Here is a 14,510-nt window from a genome sequence, read left to right on the forward strand (position 1 = left end):
TGAACATAATGAAGCTGAGATCCTTCAATGTCTGCAGCAAGATGCTGCGGATCTTCTACAAGTCTGTTGTTGAGAGNGATTTATTTACTGTATTGAGTTAAATACTTATTTTGCAATTTATAAACTTTTAAACAAAAGTTAATCTATTGAAATAGTCACACAATATGAACTGAATTAATTTAAGATGCTCTAACTCTATCTTAAAAAGATAAGGGTTTGACTAAACAAACAAAATCATGTTAGTCTTGATTTATAAAGTGCCCAACTCCACATCTGCCTGTAAAATGGCACGTGCTTATCCGAGTTAAGTGGCATTGTTTTACCACAGCGCGCGCACAAATGATGAAAGATGACATCCTCTCTACACCTGTGCTGCCGCCTCCTGGACGGACGCGACTCCTTTGCTGCGACTGTACTATAAGTGAACGGACAGCTTATGAGCCCCACTCAAAGCGAGAGAACCACACGCACGGAGCGGGGATGGCGAGGCTTTCAGCGCTGCACCTCCGCGCGCTGCTCGTGGGGCTCTTCCTCACCGGGTCCGTGACACTCCGCGCGAGCAAAGGGGCGACGTCGCCCGACGAGGACAGGGACAAAGAGGGCGACACGGAGACCCCGTGCGAGGTGAAAACCGTCACCGTGTCTACGCTGCCCGTGCTCCGGGAGAACGAGTTCAGCTTCACCGGCGGAGCCGCGGGGAACGTGGCCGGCGGAGGGAGCGCTGCTGGAGCGGGTGGTGCTGCCGCTGGTGGCGGAGGAGGTACCGGAGGAGGAACTGGTGGAGGAGGAGGAGGAGGAGCGGGAGCAGGAGGAGGGGGAGAATCCCGACTCCTGCTGTTTATTAGAACAGACCTACCTGGGCGAATTTCTGTAATGGATGATCTTGACAACACAGCTCTTCCCTACTTCACACTCGGTAAGAACTGCTGTGGTACTCCTCTCTTTGAACCTCCATGATGAGGACGTGAGCCTCGCTGCACGTTTGAGCCTGAACACCCTACACACACACACAGGTAGACTTAAACACTGCTTTCAGAATCAGCTGCACATGTAGTTCCTGCAGTCTGATATGCATCCATTCTGACCGCTTTCCTCTCCCCTACTCACCTGGAAGTGCTCCTTCTGGAAGTACAACAAATTGTCTCACTTATGGTGACTCTCCACATCCCCTCTCTCCGTCTGACTTTCCTGCTTTGTGGTTAAACATGATTATGAGCTTAAAATTCATGCATACACCTCTTAGCACCGCGCCTCAATCAAGCAGTGCAATTTAGCCCAGCAAATATGCATGAAATTAGTGATTTATTCTCACTTGAGCACATATTTCTTCGCACACACGTATTCTTGATGGTTCACCTTAAAGCTGGTGTTAAAGGGGGAACCCCACACATCAGATGTTGTGTGTGTGTGTGAGAGAGTGTGACAGCTTTTTCACATCCACACATAATAACTGTGAATCAGTGCAATGCAACGCCAGTCTGTGACAGGTCATCTGAAGTTCTCTGTGAAAGCCAGTGGCTCTGAAATGGTCTGGAGAGTAGCATCACTGATTGGATAATCACAAAGGACATAATAGCAGGAAAGTGTGTCTGCCTTTTTCCTTTTCTTAAAAAAAATACACATTTGCTTTTCAAGAAGAGCAGAATTTCAGATAAAAAGGAACTTGCTTTCTTACTTTTGCTGTATGTGTGTTTTTGTGTGTGTGTGTGTGTGTGGCGGGGCATGTGTTTCCCCTACACACTGAGAGCCACACGGTTTTACGGCTGGTGCGTTTACAGAGCGCGCAGAACCCGTTAAACGCTTTTAGTCACTTGAGATGTGGCGAAACACAACAGATGCAGGAGCGTTACACAATTAACAGTCTTTTCAAATCAGGCCGCCCCTTACTGGCACGGTCTGATGGGAACCTGGTCAAAACAAAGACAAATTCAAAGACACAGCACTCAGCCGGAGGTCACTGATGCCGGTGCAGAGAATTCACGAGGACGTCTCATTATTGCAGTTTTTCGGACAGTGCCTCGCCATCATCCCCCTTTTTTCCTAGCTCAGTGCTCTCAGTTTCATTGCCTGTATGGAGATGGTCGGCTGAACTGGCTGCGCGAGGCAAAGGCTGGCTGGCAGGCAGGCTGAAGGCTGGAGCATTAAGCTAGTAAATCACTTTCTATTCTCATTAAGGACAGCCGTTGACTGGTGAGAAAGGCCTCTCTGTCCTCCCAGTCAGCCGGCTAGCAAATTTGCTGCTTCACCCTTTCGGTGGATGATTGCCTGCTGTGGAAGGAGAGAAGGAGCTTTAATAGGCTTTAATAGTTTAGTGTGAGTAATACATATTGAAGGCACAGTATGTACCATGAGTGATCTCAGTGGAAGTTCAGATAAAAAAAGGCAAGTTATTATTAGATTCTGAGCTTTTATTTTGGAAATACAAAACATATTACCTATTTTTTTCAACAGGGCTTTTAAAATGTGTTTGTTTTAAGGACTTCCTGCTTTTGAAATTCATATCTTTGGAACAAAAACAAAAAAATGACTGTTTAAATTTTCACTTTACATAAACGGTTCTCAGATTATTTATTGTTTTTGCTCATTCATTTGTTCCGCAAAAGAGCACATTTAAATAATATTCTTGTTTAGTGGATCTGCAAGGTGTGCTTGTAAATTCACCACACACATCTTTCACTTCAATCAAATATCTTATACTTTGACAATTTTATTTATTTATTTTTATTCTCACCTGTCTGCTAGGAGGCCCAAACCAACAATTTGTTCTCACCTGTGCTTTCCATTTTCTGAGCACAGTAATGCATGCCTGTCATCTTAATAGCTTTTTCTGATGGATGTATTAGTGGGTTTGTTCTCTCCTCTGAAACGAAGGCTTGAAATTGACATCCAAGAAGAATACACTTTGTTGTCAATTTAGAGGGAAAAAACAAGCTCTGCGATATTCCCTATATATANCTCTTTCTTTCTTTCTTTCTTTCTTTCTTTCTTTCTTTCTTTCTTTCTTTCTTTCTTTCTTTCTTTCTTTCTTTCTTTCTTTCTTTCTTTCTTTCGCCTGCCTTTAAACTACAACTGTTGTGAACATGTTCTCAGTACAAAATAATGCAAATATTGAAAAATTTGTTTGTTTGTTTGTTTTTGTTGTTTTTGTTTTGGCTGAGCAATCAAAAACAGAATACATAAGATAAATACTACTGTGACTCTTTGCCAGCAGGTTCTCAAGGCAAACCACTTTCCTTTTAGAATGCATTCAGTCAACACAACATACAGTATGTCCCCGTTTAAAGAGGACGTAGGTAAGTAAAATGAGCTTGGTGCGAAACCCATCAGATCAAAAGATTGCATACCAMTGATTCCAAATTCAAGCAACCAAGWATGAAATATGCAACCGATAGCAGTAAAGCGTTGAAATAGCTGTAARATGAATAAAGGAGAAGGAGCCAGGCGCTGGGCCTTCACATATTTCAAAGAAATCATAAAAGTAATTAATCAAACGGCAGCAGGACTGGCTGCAGAGGTTGTGCCCCAGAATCAGCAGCCAAGGCAGACATGGATCGGAGGCTGCTTGCTAAGGCCATTTATTATGAAAGTTACACTATACATCATGGAAAGTGGCACACATATGGCAGAGGTGCAAATAACTAAGATTTATTCATATAAAAGTAATGATGAGCTTCTAAACTTGATGAACTATTTAAATCAAAAGAGGATCTAAATCAAAATAGGAAATAAATATGTTCATATGCTTTGAATTATGACTACACAATAATAGAAAAATATATTTAATGCTGCAACTACAATATTAGTTGCAATAAACCTATATATTTTTTTTCACTTCTCACTTTCCTTCTTTCATTACTATCATCTRAACCAGGTGTGGGCATCAATGCCAGTGAGAGTCTGTTGGATTGACCAAATATAATTTAAGCATGCAGAACATGAATAATAGCTGATCATTTTGTAAGAAAAAATATTGTTAAGCATGTTTGTTCACCATTTTGTATGCTTGAACCATACRGAGAATGTACCAATGCATGGAAAATGATTCGTAAAGAAAYCATACAACACCCAGAGCTGCTCGGACTGAAGGCATGTTTAATGTAGGCGTTCAGACCACGAAAAACAGGAAGACAGTTCAATATAACAGAGAGCTTCCAGACATGACCCCGCCTATTACATGGCCGCGCTTATTTCATTACATAAACAGGAAGGGGTTCCTACTATTAAAGAGTCATGCCTCCAGACAAAAATAAAAATAATCTACTCTAATGAAGATCAACAGTTCAGTTATGTGTTGAATTTGTTTTCAGGCATGTATCTACCTATTTAAAATCATCAATTTAAGTAAAACAGTCATGTTTAACAATTACAGTTTGTCTAACCATAAGACCATACCATGTGTAATGTAATTAAAATCGGTATATTACCTAACCCCAATAAATTTTTTTCAATTAATTGTAGTTATTTTCAATATTGTATTGATTGATCAAATTGATGTGGATACATTTGTGAAATATTTTTCAGCCCTACTTTGAAGATACCAAAAAAAAAAAAAAAACCCTTGTRTGGATAGTTACCATGTAGAACTTATTTTCCATTTTGGGTGATACACAACCTTCTTTCTCAATTTACCTAACTGAAATCTCATTCGGAACTCCATTTAAGATTGTCAAAGCATAAAAACAACAACATGGTTCCCAACATTTTTAGATAGTTGCTTTAAAAAAACAAAAAAACAAAAAAACATAATTATATTTATTTTGTTCCATGACTTGAAAATAAAGTAAATCCTAAGTTTAAATTGAATGAAAGTTGAAAATAAATGGAAAAATAGGGCATGACAATTTTATGTTAGGACCAGATGTTCTTTCCTTTGTGCAGCACTTAGAATTTTGTTTGTGTTCCATTTGATCAGGGCTAAATTATAAGAAAAGGAAAATGAAATGGCTCTGTTTTTTGACTTTCAATTGACATTCTTCTGAACAGGATGGCAGTCCTCTTNTAAAACTTTATTTATTTACAAAATAGGTAGACATGGTTGTTTTTTTTTATTATTTGCTGCAAAGGTGAAATGATAGTGACATGACCTGTGTGTGCATGTGTTTGTTAGAAAAATATCTTGTTTACCAGAGGATGAATCTTAATGAAACTCTCAGAATGTAATCAGTGGATATACACGTGCAACTGATTAACATTTGAAGTCAATCCAATTTAAGGTGGACAACACAGCTAATCAACCTTAGCATGTACAAAAATGCCTATAAACTCAGTCATTTTTAAAAGTATTAATATGCACTTTGATATGCTCGTCATTCACAATACCTACTAATAGATCATTGTTTTTGACAGTTTATATTTAAGTTCCCACTTAAGCAGTACTCAGTATTACTGAGTACTGCTTAAGTCGGAACTTAAATATAACTCAATGATTATAAAACTTTTTTTACTTAGAACCTGGTACTAAATCAGATACATATTTGATGTTTTTCAAAGTGACTACAGTCTGCATGGTCGTGTCTCATTTTATCTCACTTTTACGTCAGTGAGGTAGGGGCAAAGCATATAAAAATAATGATACTAACCTCAAGTTATTCTGTTTAAATCTTGTAACTCCACAGGTCTTTAGCAGCAGAACATGAGTTCATTTGCTTCTTCTTTTTTCTTTTAGTTTTCCATGTCCTGGATGACTGAGAATCCACAGAAATTATAGTAACGTTGGTGTTGAACTGTATCACCACTTAAGTTACTGGATCAATTTTTCAGTTAGTTTCACTTTAAACACGTCACTTTGTTCCATAAATACATGCTGCACCAGAACAGCTGACCAAAGGACAGTTAAAATATTAACAGTGAACTAAACAAGCATGTCAGATAAATATTTCATTGGCAAAATCTTCAAAGTTAACAGAGACATATTTACTCCTGTAAATATGATGTCACATCAATGGCATAAAGCATTCACACTGGAGTCTAATGGAGGTCCCATTTAAAATGTGAATGTCCACATAATTTTTTTTATCAATTCCGGGTATCGGGGCATTTTGAATGAGTATGAGTACTTTTTAAAATGCTGGAATCGGGTATTGGGACACCACTAGTTAATGCAGTCTCCCTATCGAAACCGAGTAAATGACTGACAAAATGACTTTTGTATGTAAGGTACATACTTACTTACTTGCACGTTTATAGCCCAATGCAAATAAACACTGATGACCATAGTCCTGTCCTGTTTCCAATATACTGTTGGATCTCCGATTGTTTTGTCAAACTAGCGTCAGAGGTTATTGGAAAAGGGGAAAAGGACCACGAGTCTCCTTCCCTCTCTTGCCCGCCTGCTCAGCTTTGATTTATTACCAAGGTGTCACCGAGAATGGATGAATAGAAAGGGCAGTGTGAAGGAAGTGTACAGTGCTGCTTTCCCTTTCCCTTTTTTGCTTTTGTTTTCTTTGTCCTTTTCTTAAATGGTGGCATACAGTGATAGATAACTATTTATCCAATAACCAAATAGCTTCAATGATGCAAATACCCCTGTTTCGTAAAAGGCTGTGCATTAAATTTGATGGATTGTTTCTCTCCCTGACCTTTTCCCGATGCTTTACCATTTTGCTATCCTGTCACACCATTCTTTTGCTTTGAAGACAGCTTGTTAATGCAGTTTTAAAAAGATGTGCACAAAACATGTTTTTAATTTAGTTTTGTAGCAGAAAAAACAATTGCAAATTCAACTGAAATCATTCTATCCCGCTACCCTTTGTCACGCCAGATAGTTTTCTTTTCTCATTTTAAGTGGTGTTATGGGACTGGGTTAAAATCAATACCTTTTGGCAAGATGTTTGACTCTGTAAACACCTCATTAAAAGTTCACCTTTCTAAAAACCTTCTGGCACTTAATGCAAGATTGAAAGCATTCAGATGTCTGGCTGTTCTTTATCACCTCAATCCATCGTTTTGGCTCAATCTTTACTTTCCATTTTCTAGCATTTTTTTTCCTGTCTCTTTCAGGCATCTTATCACACTCTGGCTCGTTGAACAGTGTTTTACTCATTCTGTCTCCCTGCTGTATCTCAGTGAGTAAAAGTTAACAACAAACTCAGTTGCTTGCTTAGTGATGGGAGATTATATACTGCAGTTGCAAAGTTAAAGGTTAATGCACAGAACTCTGTTCCCTGTGGTGCAGAACAGAAACACACTGTACTGAAGCCCAGTGTTCTGGTTCACCCTAAATGGTGATCGATCGATCAGTTAATCAATCAATCAATCAATCAATCAATCAATCAATCAATCAATCAATCAATCAATCAATCAATCAATCAATCAATCAATAAAATAAAAAAGGGACAAAATCAGTTGGTGAAAAGGAAAACATTACATGCTTTTTTATCTAAGTCTTCAGGGATTTAGCATAAAACCTAATTAGCTTAAGTATGAATTAGTCTTTAGAAGTGATACAATTGTTAAAAAAACGCTAATAGAACTGATATTTGTTTTATTAAATAGCCAGTGTGTTTCCAATCTGGCAGTTGAACACATTGAACAGTTTATAATCTATATCTGACCAACAGAGACTAAAACAATGTTGCATTTCAGCATATATATTTGCCCTCTGGTGACCTCTAGAGAAGGAGGATTTATTTAGTGGTAAAACCATCACTTTGAAATTTGGTATGCTTGTTTGTCTTTGTGTCTATGGTAATAATAATAATGATGTGATTGTGATGCTGTAATTCTGAGTGTTTTATGTGCTGCAGARCAGGAACCTGCTGTAAAACAGCAATTATGCTGAGTCAGGCTTGATTTTTAATAATATTTTCCTGTTAAATAAATAAATCAAATCAAATCAATCACTATTGTTACATACCCTTTGCCTTTGATTTTATCAATGATGCATCATTACAGCAATTTAACATTTTTATTCAAACAGGAAAATGGTATTGAACAAATGGACCTGTTTATCAAATTTCCATGACTAACTTATCAGGAAATAAGTGCTAATAATCTGAATAATCACAGTTAATTTGAATATTTATATATGTATCCAGTTCACATTTTTTCTATTATTATTACAAATTGCACTCATTGGATAATACATTTAACATTCTGTCTGCTCAAATCATGATTTGTAGGCTAACTCGTTGGCTAATGATTTAATTAAACAATGATAATCAATACACTACAGACACTTGGTTTGCTGGAGGATTGACTTATGCTATTGTTGAAATAAAAGTGGCAATTAAGAGATAATGATGTGTTACCTGTTGATGTTTCATGTAAAAAAATACAAATAAAATACTTTTTTTTATTTGCAAGAATGCTATTCAGAGGTTCTTCTTTAAAGGAGAGGTGACTTTTTTTGACTTGCATGCAAAACCCACACAACTACTGTATATCTTGTTATTTTGTTTTTGTTTGTTTAATGGTGACAAACCTAAGAAAACAAATGCTGAAAAATGTGTAGCAAGTGACACATGCTGGCTGAAGTCCTTTGCAGGATCTGTATTTTGTAATTGCCTCACCAGAGTCTCCTCTCATGCTTTCTGCCACTGGTGGCCAGTTTTGATCTCAAGATAATCATTTGATCTTTACGCTTCCTGAGAGGCCCTCTGTGGTTGTCTTTGACAGAATAAACAAAGAGCATTATGTAAATGCTTTTAATGAATGCATCAGCCCTTTCTTCGATTTATTTGTCTTATTTATGCAAAGCAACACCGTACACAATTGTCCCCATGCTATTCTCAGAAACAAAAATGTTTAAATCCATCCATCCATCCCTTGTTTAATTACCTCCTTTTTAAATTTTGATTCTAGTATTGTTTTAGCCTCTGTGTTGTTGCATGTGTACTTCTGTGGGTCTACAACAACTTGTCTTCATAACTTGTTTAAAAAAAACCTGAGCAGTGCATCTCGCAAAAGACCATGCCACAAGCTGATCCCCAAAGATTCATAGACTTTCTATTTGTACACTGTAAAGAGGCTTTTTAGTCTGCACAATGAATGCATAATGTGACACTGATTTATAAAAGCAATTCCATTTAGTTGGTCTTTTTGCTCTTTGGGCTTCTCTGGTGTATCTCAACCACATAATAGAAGGCCCCATGTGACAACAACTGTGTAATGTATTTGGCCTCTTTGTAAAATACTTTTTATAATGCAAGCCAGACTTTGGGGACACAGGGACTTTGGGTAAAATCCATCAACTTACTGAATGTCTTTAAAACAAAGCATGAAAAGCAGGCTGGTTAAATATTTGACCATTTTAAAGAGCAAAGTTTAAACTTGCCTTTTCTAACCTACATGGAGCTAGAGATCATAATGATTGAGCTACAAAAATAAAGGTTGTGTAGGATTGCCAAGGGTTCTGAGGAATGCACAAGGGTTCCTCGCTTGGCCAATGGTAATTGTCCATAGGTTTGCCCAAGTGTTTTAGATGCCGTATTTATACAATGGGTACGTTAGTGAGCTCCTCATGTTTTTCTGTTCATTGATTAAAATCAAATGACCTCATTTGTATTGCTTATTTTGAGACAATCCATACATTTTGCATTGGTGACAAAGATAGGCCACAGATAAAATGTTTTCCCAAGTTTGCCCATGTGTTTAACACAAAATTGGTCCCAGTTTAAGATCTTAAAATTGTATACCCATGATGGCTGCAAAAATCTATAGTGATAAGTTGATTTCTTAATTTAACTTAACAAATTTTAAAGTGTCTGCAGACACTTTAGCCATTATGCTATTTTGATTACATTCTTCTGAAAAGTTGTAAATAGATTATAAATTGGATTACACAGCTGCACACTGAGTAATTGAATAAACATACCCTAATTTTATTTGCCTTTTCAGAGCTTAGATCCTATTTTAAAAAGCTTTTGGAAAAAAATATCAAATATTTTTATACCTCATAACCTTCCAAAATATAACCTTTCAGCTAAAGCTCCCCACAATGCTTCTGAAAAATATAAATATATTAAAAAGCTATTTGAAAGGTCAAGCTTTACACTTTAACTTCACTGTTCATTTAAGTCAATGCAAACTCATCTTATCTTAGCCACTGTGCTCTTAAAACCTCTGGTATAATAGGGAGAGCTAATAGACTTAAATAAAACAAAACAGTTAAGTTTGAGGTCCAGCTCTGACTGTCGATCTACAACAACAGCAACAAAAATAAACAATAAATAAATAAATAATAAACAAGATAAAAACAGAAAGAAAACAACAACTTCGAGACAAGTGACTTTTAAAGAATCAATCGTTCAGTCAGTCCCTCAATCATTTAGCTTTGTATAAAGGACCAATTTTATTTGCTCCTATTTGAATTTCTGCTTGGAAGTTGCAGTAATGGTAAGAAATGTGAAATTCCTCCGAATGAGAAAGCTATCAAGCTACAGAAAAAGTAGGGTGAATTTCCTTTGCCTGGGCAGTGCTTGCACTCGTGTGTATGTTCTAACTTATCTTACAGATGCTGAAATGGAAATGCAGCATACCTAGCAGCTCATACTNGTTAAAATATATGTTTATCAAATACAGTCTAATGTTACAACTAATCATGCATCACTTTAAATGAAAACTKCTCTAAAATGGATAAATTCAAATTTAGATAACACAGCAGGCTAAGTAAGCAAATAATCTACTTAAATTATTTATAAGAAAACTGAATCAATGATATGTTTTCAGTGCATATTATGAAGGTGAAAACCTTTTGTCTGTATCCATTTTATATGCTTGGCAGAGAGCTGATTTAAGTGTTGTAACTTTACCTCTCCTCTGACAGAGGTCTCATTTGATGAAGCCAAAACAAAGCAGTAATAAGTCTTGATGTGTGTATTATCTCACGGAAAACTCCCACTCTGGCACTGCCACATGAAATCCCATCACTAGACAAGGCATGCATTATAGTAGGAGTGAATGAGAGAGATGTGAGAAGAGAATTGGTATTGTTAATGGGATTGCAGTGTTTTAGAAGAAGCCTATGCACTYAGCAGATAAGGGCCCTGTTTATCCTGTTAATGTCTCACTTTAAATATATTAGAAGTAGGAGGCTCCCTTCTTTACTTTGGCTCTGCCTCACTAATCCTGAAGAGCGTAAGGGACACAGTGTTTATAGATCCACATGTTAGACTTTAAATAGTGTTCACTGAGTAAATTATACCAATTTTTCTTCAGAAAAATAATAATATATTTTGATCTGATCATACAAATTGGTGACTTATTTTTGTTTATCAATCACAATTATCTCCATTTGAAGTCACCTTGAGGAACATGTTCAGCCAAGGTGCATATACATACAGTAAATATGCACAAGCTCATGTGCAAATGTACACACACGGTGCCTCGTGAACAAACACAATAWAATGCAGGGAATGCTAATGAGAGGTGATCCAGTTCCCACTGTGCCACAGTGGGGCCAAAAGCAAGCAGCAGTTTGTTTATTCTATTTGCACAGTCGCAACAGGTTCCCAGAGGTTTGGTAGTCCCTGTATGAAACAAGAGCTGCTCCATAATTCATTCCTTACTTTGCATTTATTGTTGGACTGTGTCARGCAATGCAGTCTAAGGAACTACTGTTAATGTATGGTGTATGTGCAGCAGCATCTTATCATACGTCATATAAATATAAGTTAATGTTACATCCCTTTGCATCATAAATGTGATTTATAAGTAGAAAACAGTAGGTTCTTTTAAATAGAGCCCACCCATTCTGACTCACGGATACCRCGAGTATAATGGGTTCCTGGATTGATGACAATTCCCACTGGCAAACAGGCTGGTGCACACAGTGTGAAACTGGTACAGTTTATGGATTGCTTTCCAATTTGTGATTGAGAAGCAGAACAAACCTGACAACTAAATGGTTTGAAGCAAAAAYAAAAGATAAAAAATGGTGCAATAAGTTATATTAATAAACATTGGTTAGTGAGATTATTTCTAAAATTGCACTAGAAATGTATACTTTAGTTTACGTTACCACTCATTATTGTGGTGGTATATATGTGGCATAGTAGTTTTAAGATTATGAGAGTGGGGGCTCTGTTAGGTGGTGGTGTGGGTGCCCATATCCTGCATCAACAGGCAGTAGGTAGAATACAGCTCACCATGCAAGGTTGACAGAAAGCACACAGTTYAATTTAAAATTACTGGGTACTTTAAAATGCATGTTTTTTGATAGGAGAAAAGAAAAGTACTCAGAGAAAACTCACATGGGCAGAGAGTGAACATGCAACCTCCAGTCAGAAATGTCTAAACCAACAATCAAGCATTCACTGTCAGACACTATGATGCTCATTTTMTAAAAACCAAACCCCAGAAAAGTGTTTTTGGTTTCTTGCAGTCAATGTTGCATTTTTTCCCCAGTACCTGTTTTACAATATTATGTATGAGTTTACTTATGTGAGATCAAATAAACAAAGACWGATATGGGGAGGAAAAAAAAGCATAGACAGGTCTGCCTTCCTTAAGCCACTTACTACTGCTACACTGTGGATATATATTCCAGAGTCACACAAGTCACCTCCCTTCTCATGCTGGGTCACAGTGGTGGTGTCTGAAATTATGATTGGTTTTCTSTAGGAGGTGGCCGGTGCAAAGTCCAACAGTTAATGCTGTGATAGCGCATAGTGGGAACTTGTGATGGCTTTGGACATCAGCTGCAGCCRTTTGTGACACTGGAAGAGTCTGTTCTTAGCAGGGGATTGCCGTAGGGGCACCCTAGGAACTCAATGACAAAATCACTGCTGTGTCAAATCCTTAAATGTCCCTCCTCCTGCACCTATGTTAACTAAAATGGCTGTTTCCTTCATTACATAAAGAGGTTTGGATTTACTTGTTTTAATCTCCCCATTAATCCATTAAAATCAGAGCAAAAGGCCCATTAAAGTTGTATCATAATATTATTTGTATTTTAAGTAATCTAAATAATTACATTATTTCTTATTCTAAACTGAGTGATACCCTAATATTTCATTTTACATAAGGAGTGTTGTTAGCTGAATTGTCAAGTGTATTTTGTATGCAGTGTAGAGCAAATAGTGAGAAATGTCTCATCCAGACAAGCAGATGTTGAGTGAACAGATTGGACGTCACAGTGSTGATTTAGTGAGGATGTAACATATATCTAAAGTTTTTGCAATAGATTTTATTAAACTTTTTATCTTTTTTTGGGCTTTAGTCATCTGGCAGTTCAAACAAAGTATCAAGGCTTGATTTGAGGCGACATTTACTGTTATTTCTCAACAAAATAGAACAAACATCAAAACAGTCAAAAAAAAAAATAAAACCGGTAAACCTTATTATCCTGTCAGATGAATTCAAACTGAGCAAAACATTCCAAGGATCTATTAGTATCTGTATTTTTTTCTTATTGCATTTTATTGCTTTTTTTACCTGAATAGATCTAAAATATTTTTTTCATGGAACAAAAGAGATATTTTATGAGAATAAAGCATTGTAAAGTCTTATCTGAGTAACGTTGCCATGTTTAAATTGTGTAAAACAAGGCTCTGACCTTTTACAAAAATAGCTTTTTGCACTGATGTTTTCTGTGTATATCTATTAGTCTTTATGTAAATGCCAGCTATTTAATTAGTGTTTATAATAAGACCTTGAGTTGACATTTAATTTCATGGGTGTCAAATAGCAGGAGGTACCTTTCAGTCCTTTCGCAGCTCATCGTGTGTTTAAAATTGTCGTAAAGATGACTGAATCATAAAAAAGTCAGTGTGATTAATAACAATAATAAGGACATGTCATCAACTATTTTTAATTGGTTATCAAGGAGGCTTTATTTTTACCCTTTTTATTTTATTTTATCCTTTTTTTTTTTTTTTGCTGCTGCTGCAAAATATTTTTCACTAACAGTCGACAGCCATGTGAAGTTGAAGTTTGACAACTTGCTATTGTCACAGCAGACGGGGATGTTTTCAGGCAGAATTTGATTGTCTAGGAGGAATGCTAATATCCTTGAACACTTTTGATGAGTGTCAGGCTCCTTCTTCCCTGTCTTTCCTTCCTGCAGTCTGCTTGTCTCAGTCTTACATTCACTCTCACCTCTTATTCTCTGTCCCTTTTTCCCCCTTTTTGGCTGACATTTGAGATCAGTGAATCCATTCATAGATTTATTATATGAATAACTGAATTTTATCWGTTGTCATTCACACTGTAGGCAGCTTGAGCAAGGCAGTTGTGGGCCACAGTCCACAGAAGACTGGCACGTTCCACCATGAGTGTAATGACAGGCAGCAAAGTGCCTTTAGGGTGCCAGCTTTCATCATTGTAAATGTTGATGACACCGACTCGTTGTGGAGCTGACAAACTGTCAAGGAGCTGCCAGACTTGCACAATCACTGACTCTGCAGTGCTATGATCACCTTTTCACTGATGAATGCCAACCTTTTGAAAACATTTGTTATTATGTAGGCAGGATTTACCTTACAGTATATCCATTTCTCCACATACTGTATGTCTGTCATCTCCTAATGTAACACACACACACACACACACACACACACACACACACACAC

General features: G+C 37.0%; 1 protein-coding gene across 1 annotated transcript in view; it reads left to right on the plus strand.

Moving 5' to 3' along the window:
• The first annotated feature begins 439 nt into the window (after positions 1-439).
• Positions 440-14,510, plus strand: part of astn2 (astrotactin 2) — a 259,339-nt gene continuing 245,268 nt past the window's right edge. The window contains exon 1 of the mRNA XM_014009306.1: positions 440-916. Coding sequence (XP_013864760.1) covers positions 481-916 — 436 coding nt within the window. The 5' untranslated portion in view covers positions 440-480. The remainder of the gene's footprint in view (positions 917-14,510) is intronic.

Source organism: Austrofundulus limnaeus, unplaced genomic scaffold (assembly GCF_001266775.1).
Source record: "Austrofundulus limnaeus strain Quisiro unplaced genomic scaffold, Austrofundulus_limnaeus-1.0 Scaffold57, whole genome shotgun sequence".
In the NCBI taxonomy this organism is placed as follows: Eukaryota; Metazoa; Chordata; class Actinopteri; order Cyprinodontiformes; family Rivulidae; genus Austrofundulus; species Austrofundulus limnaeus.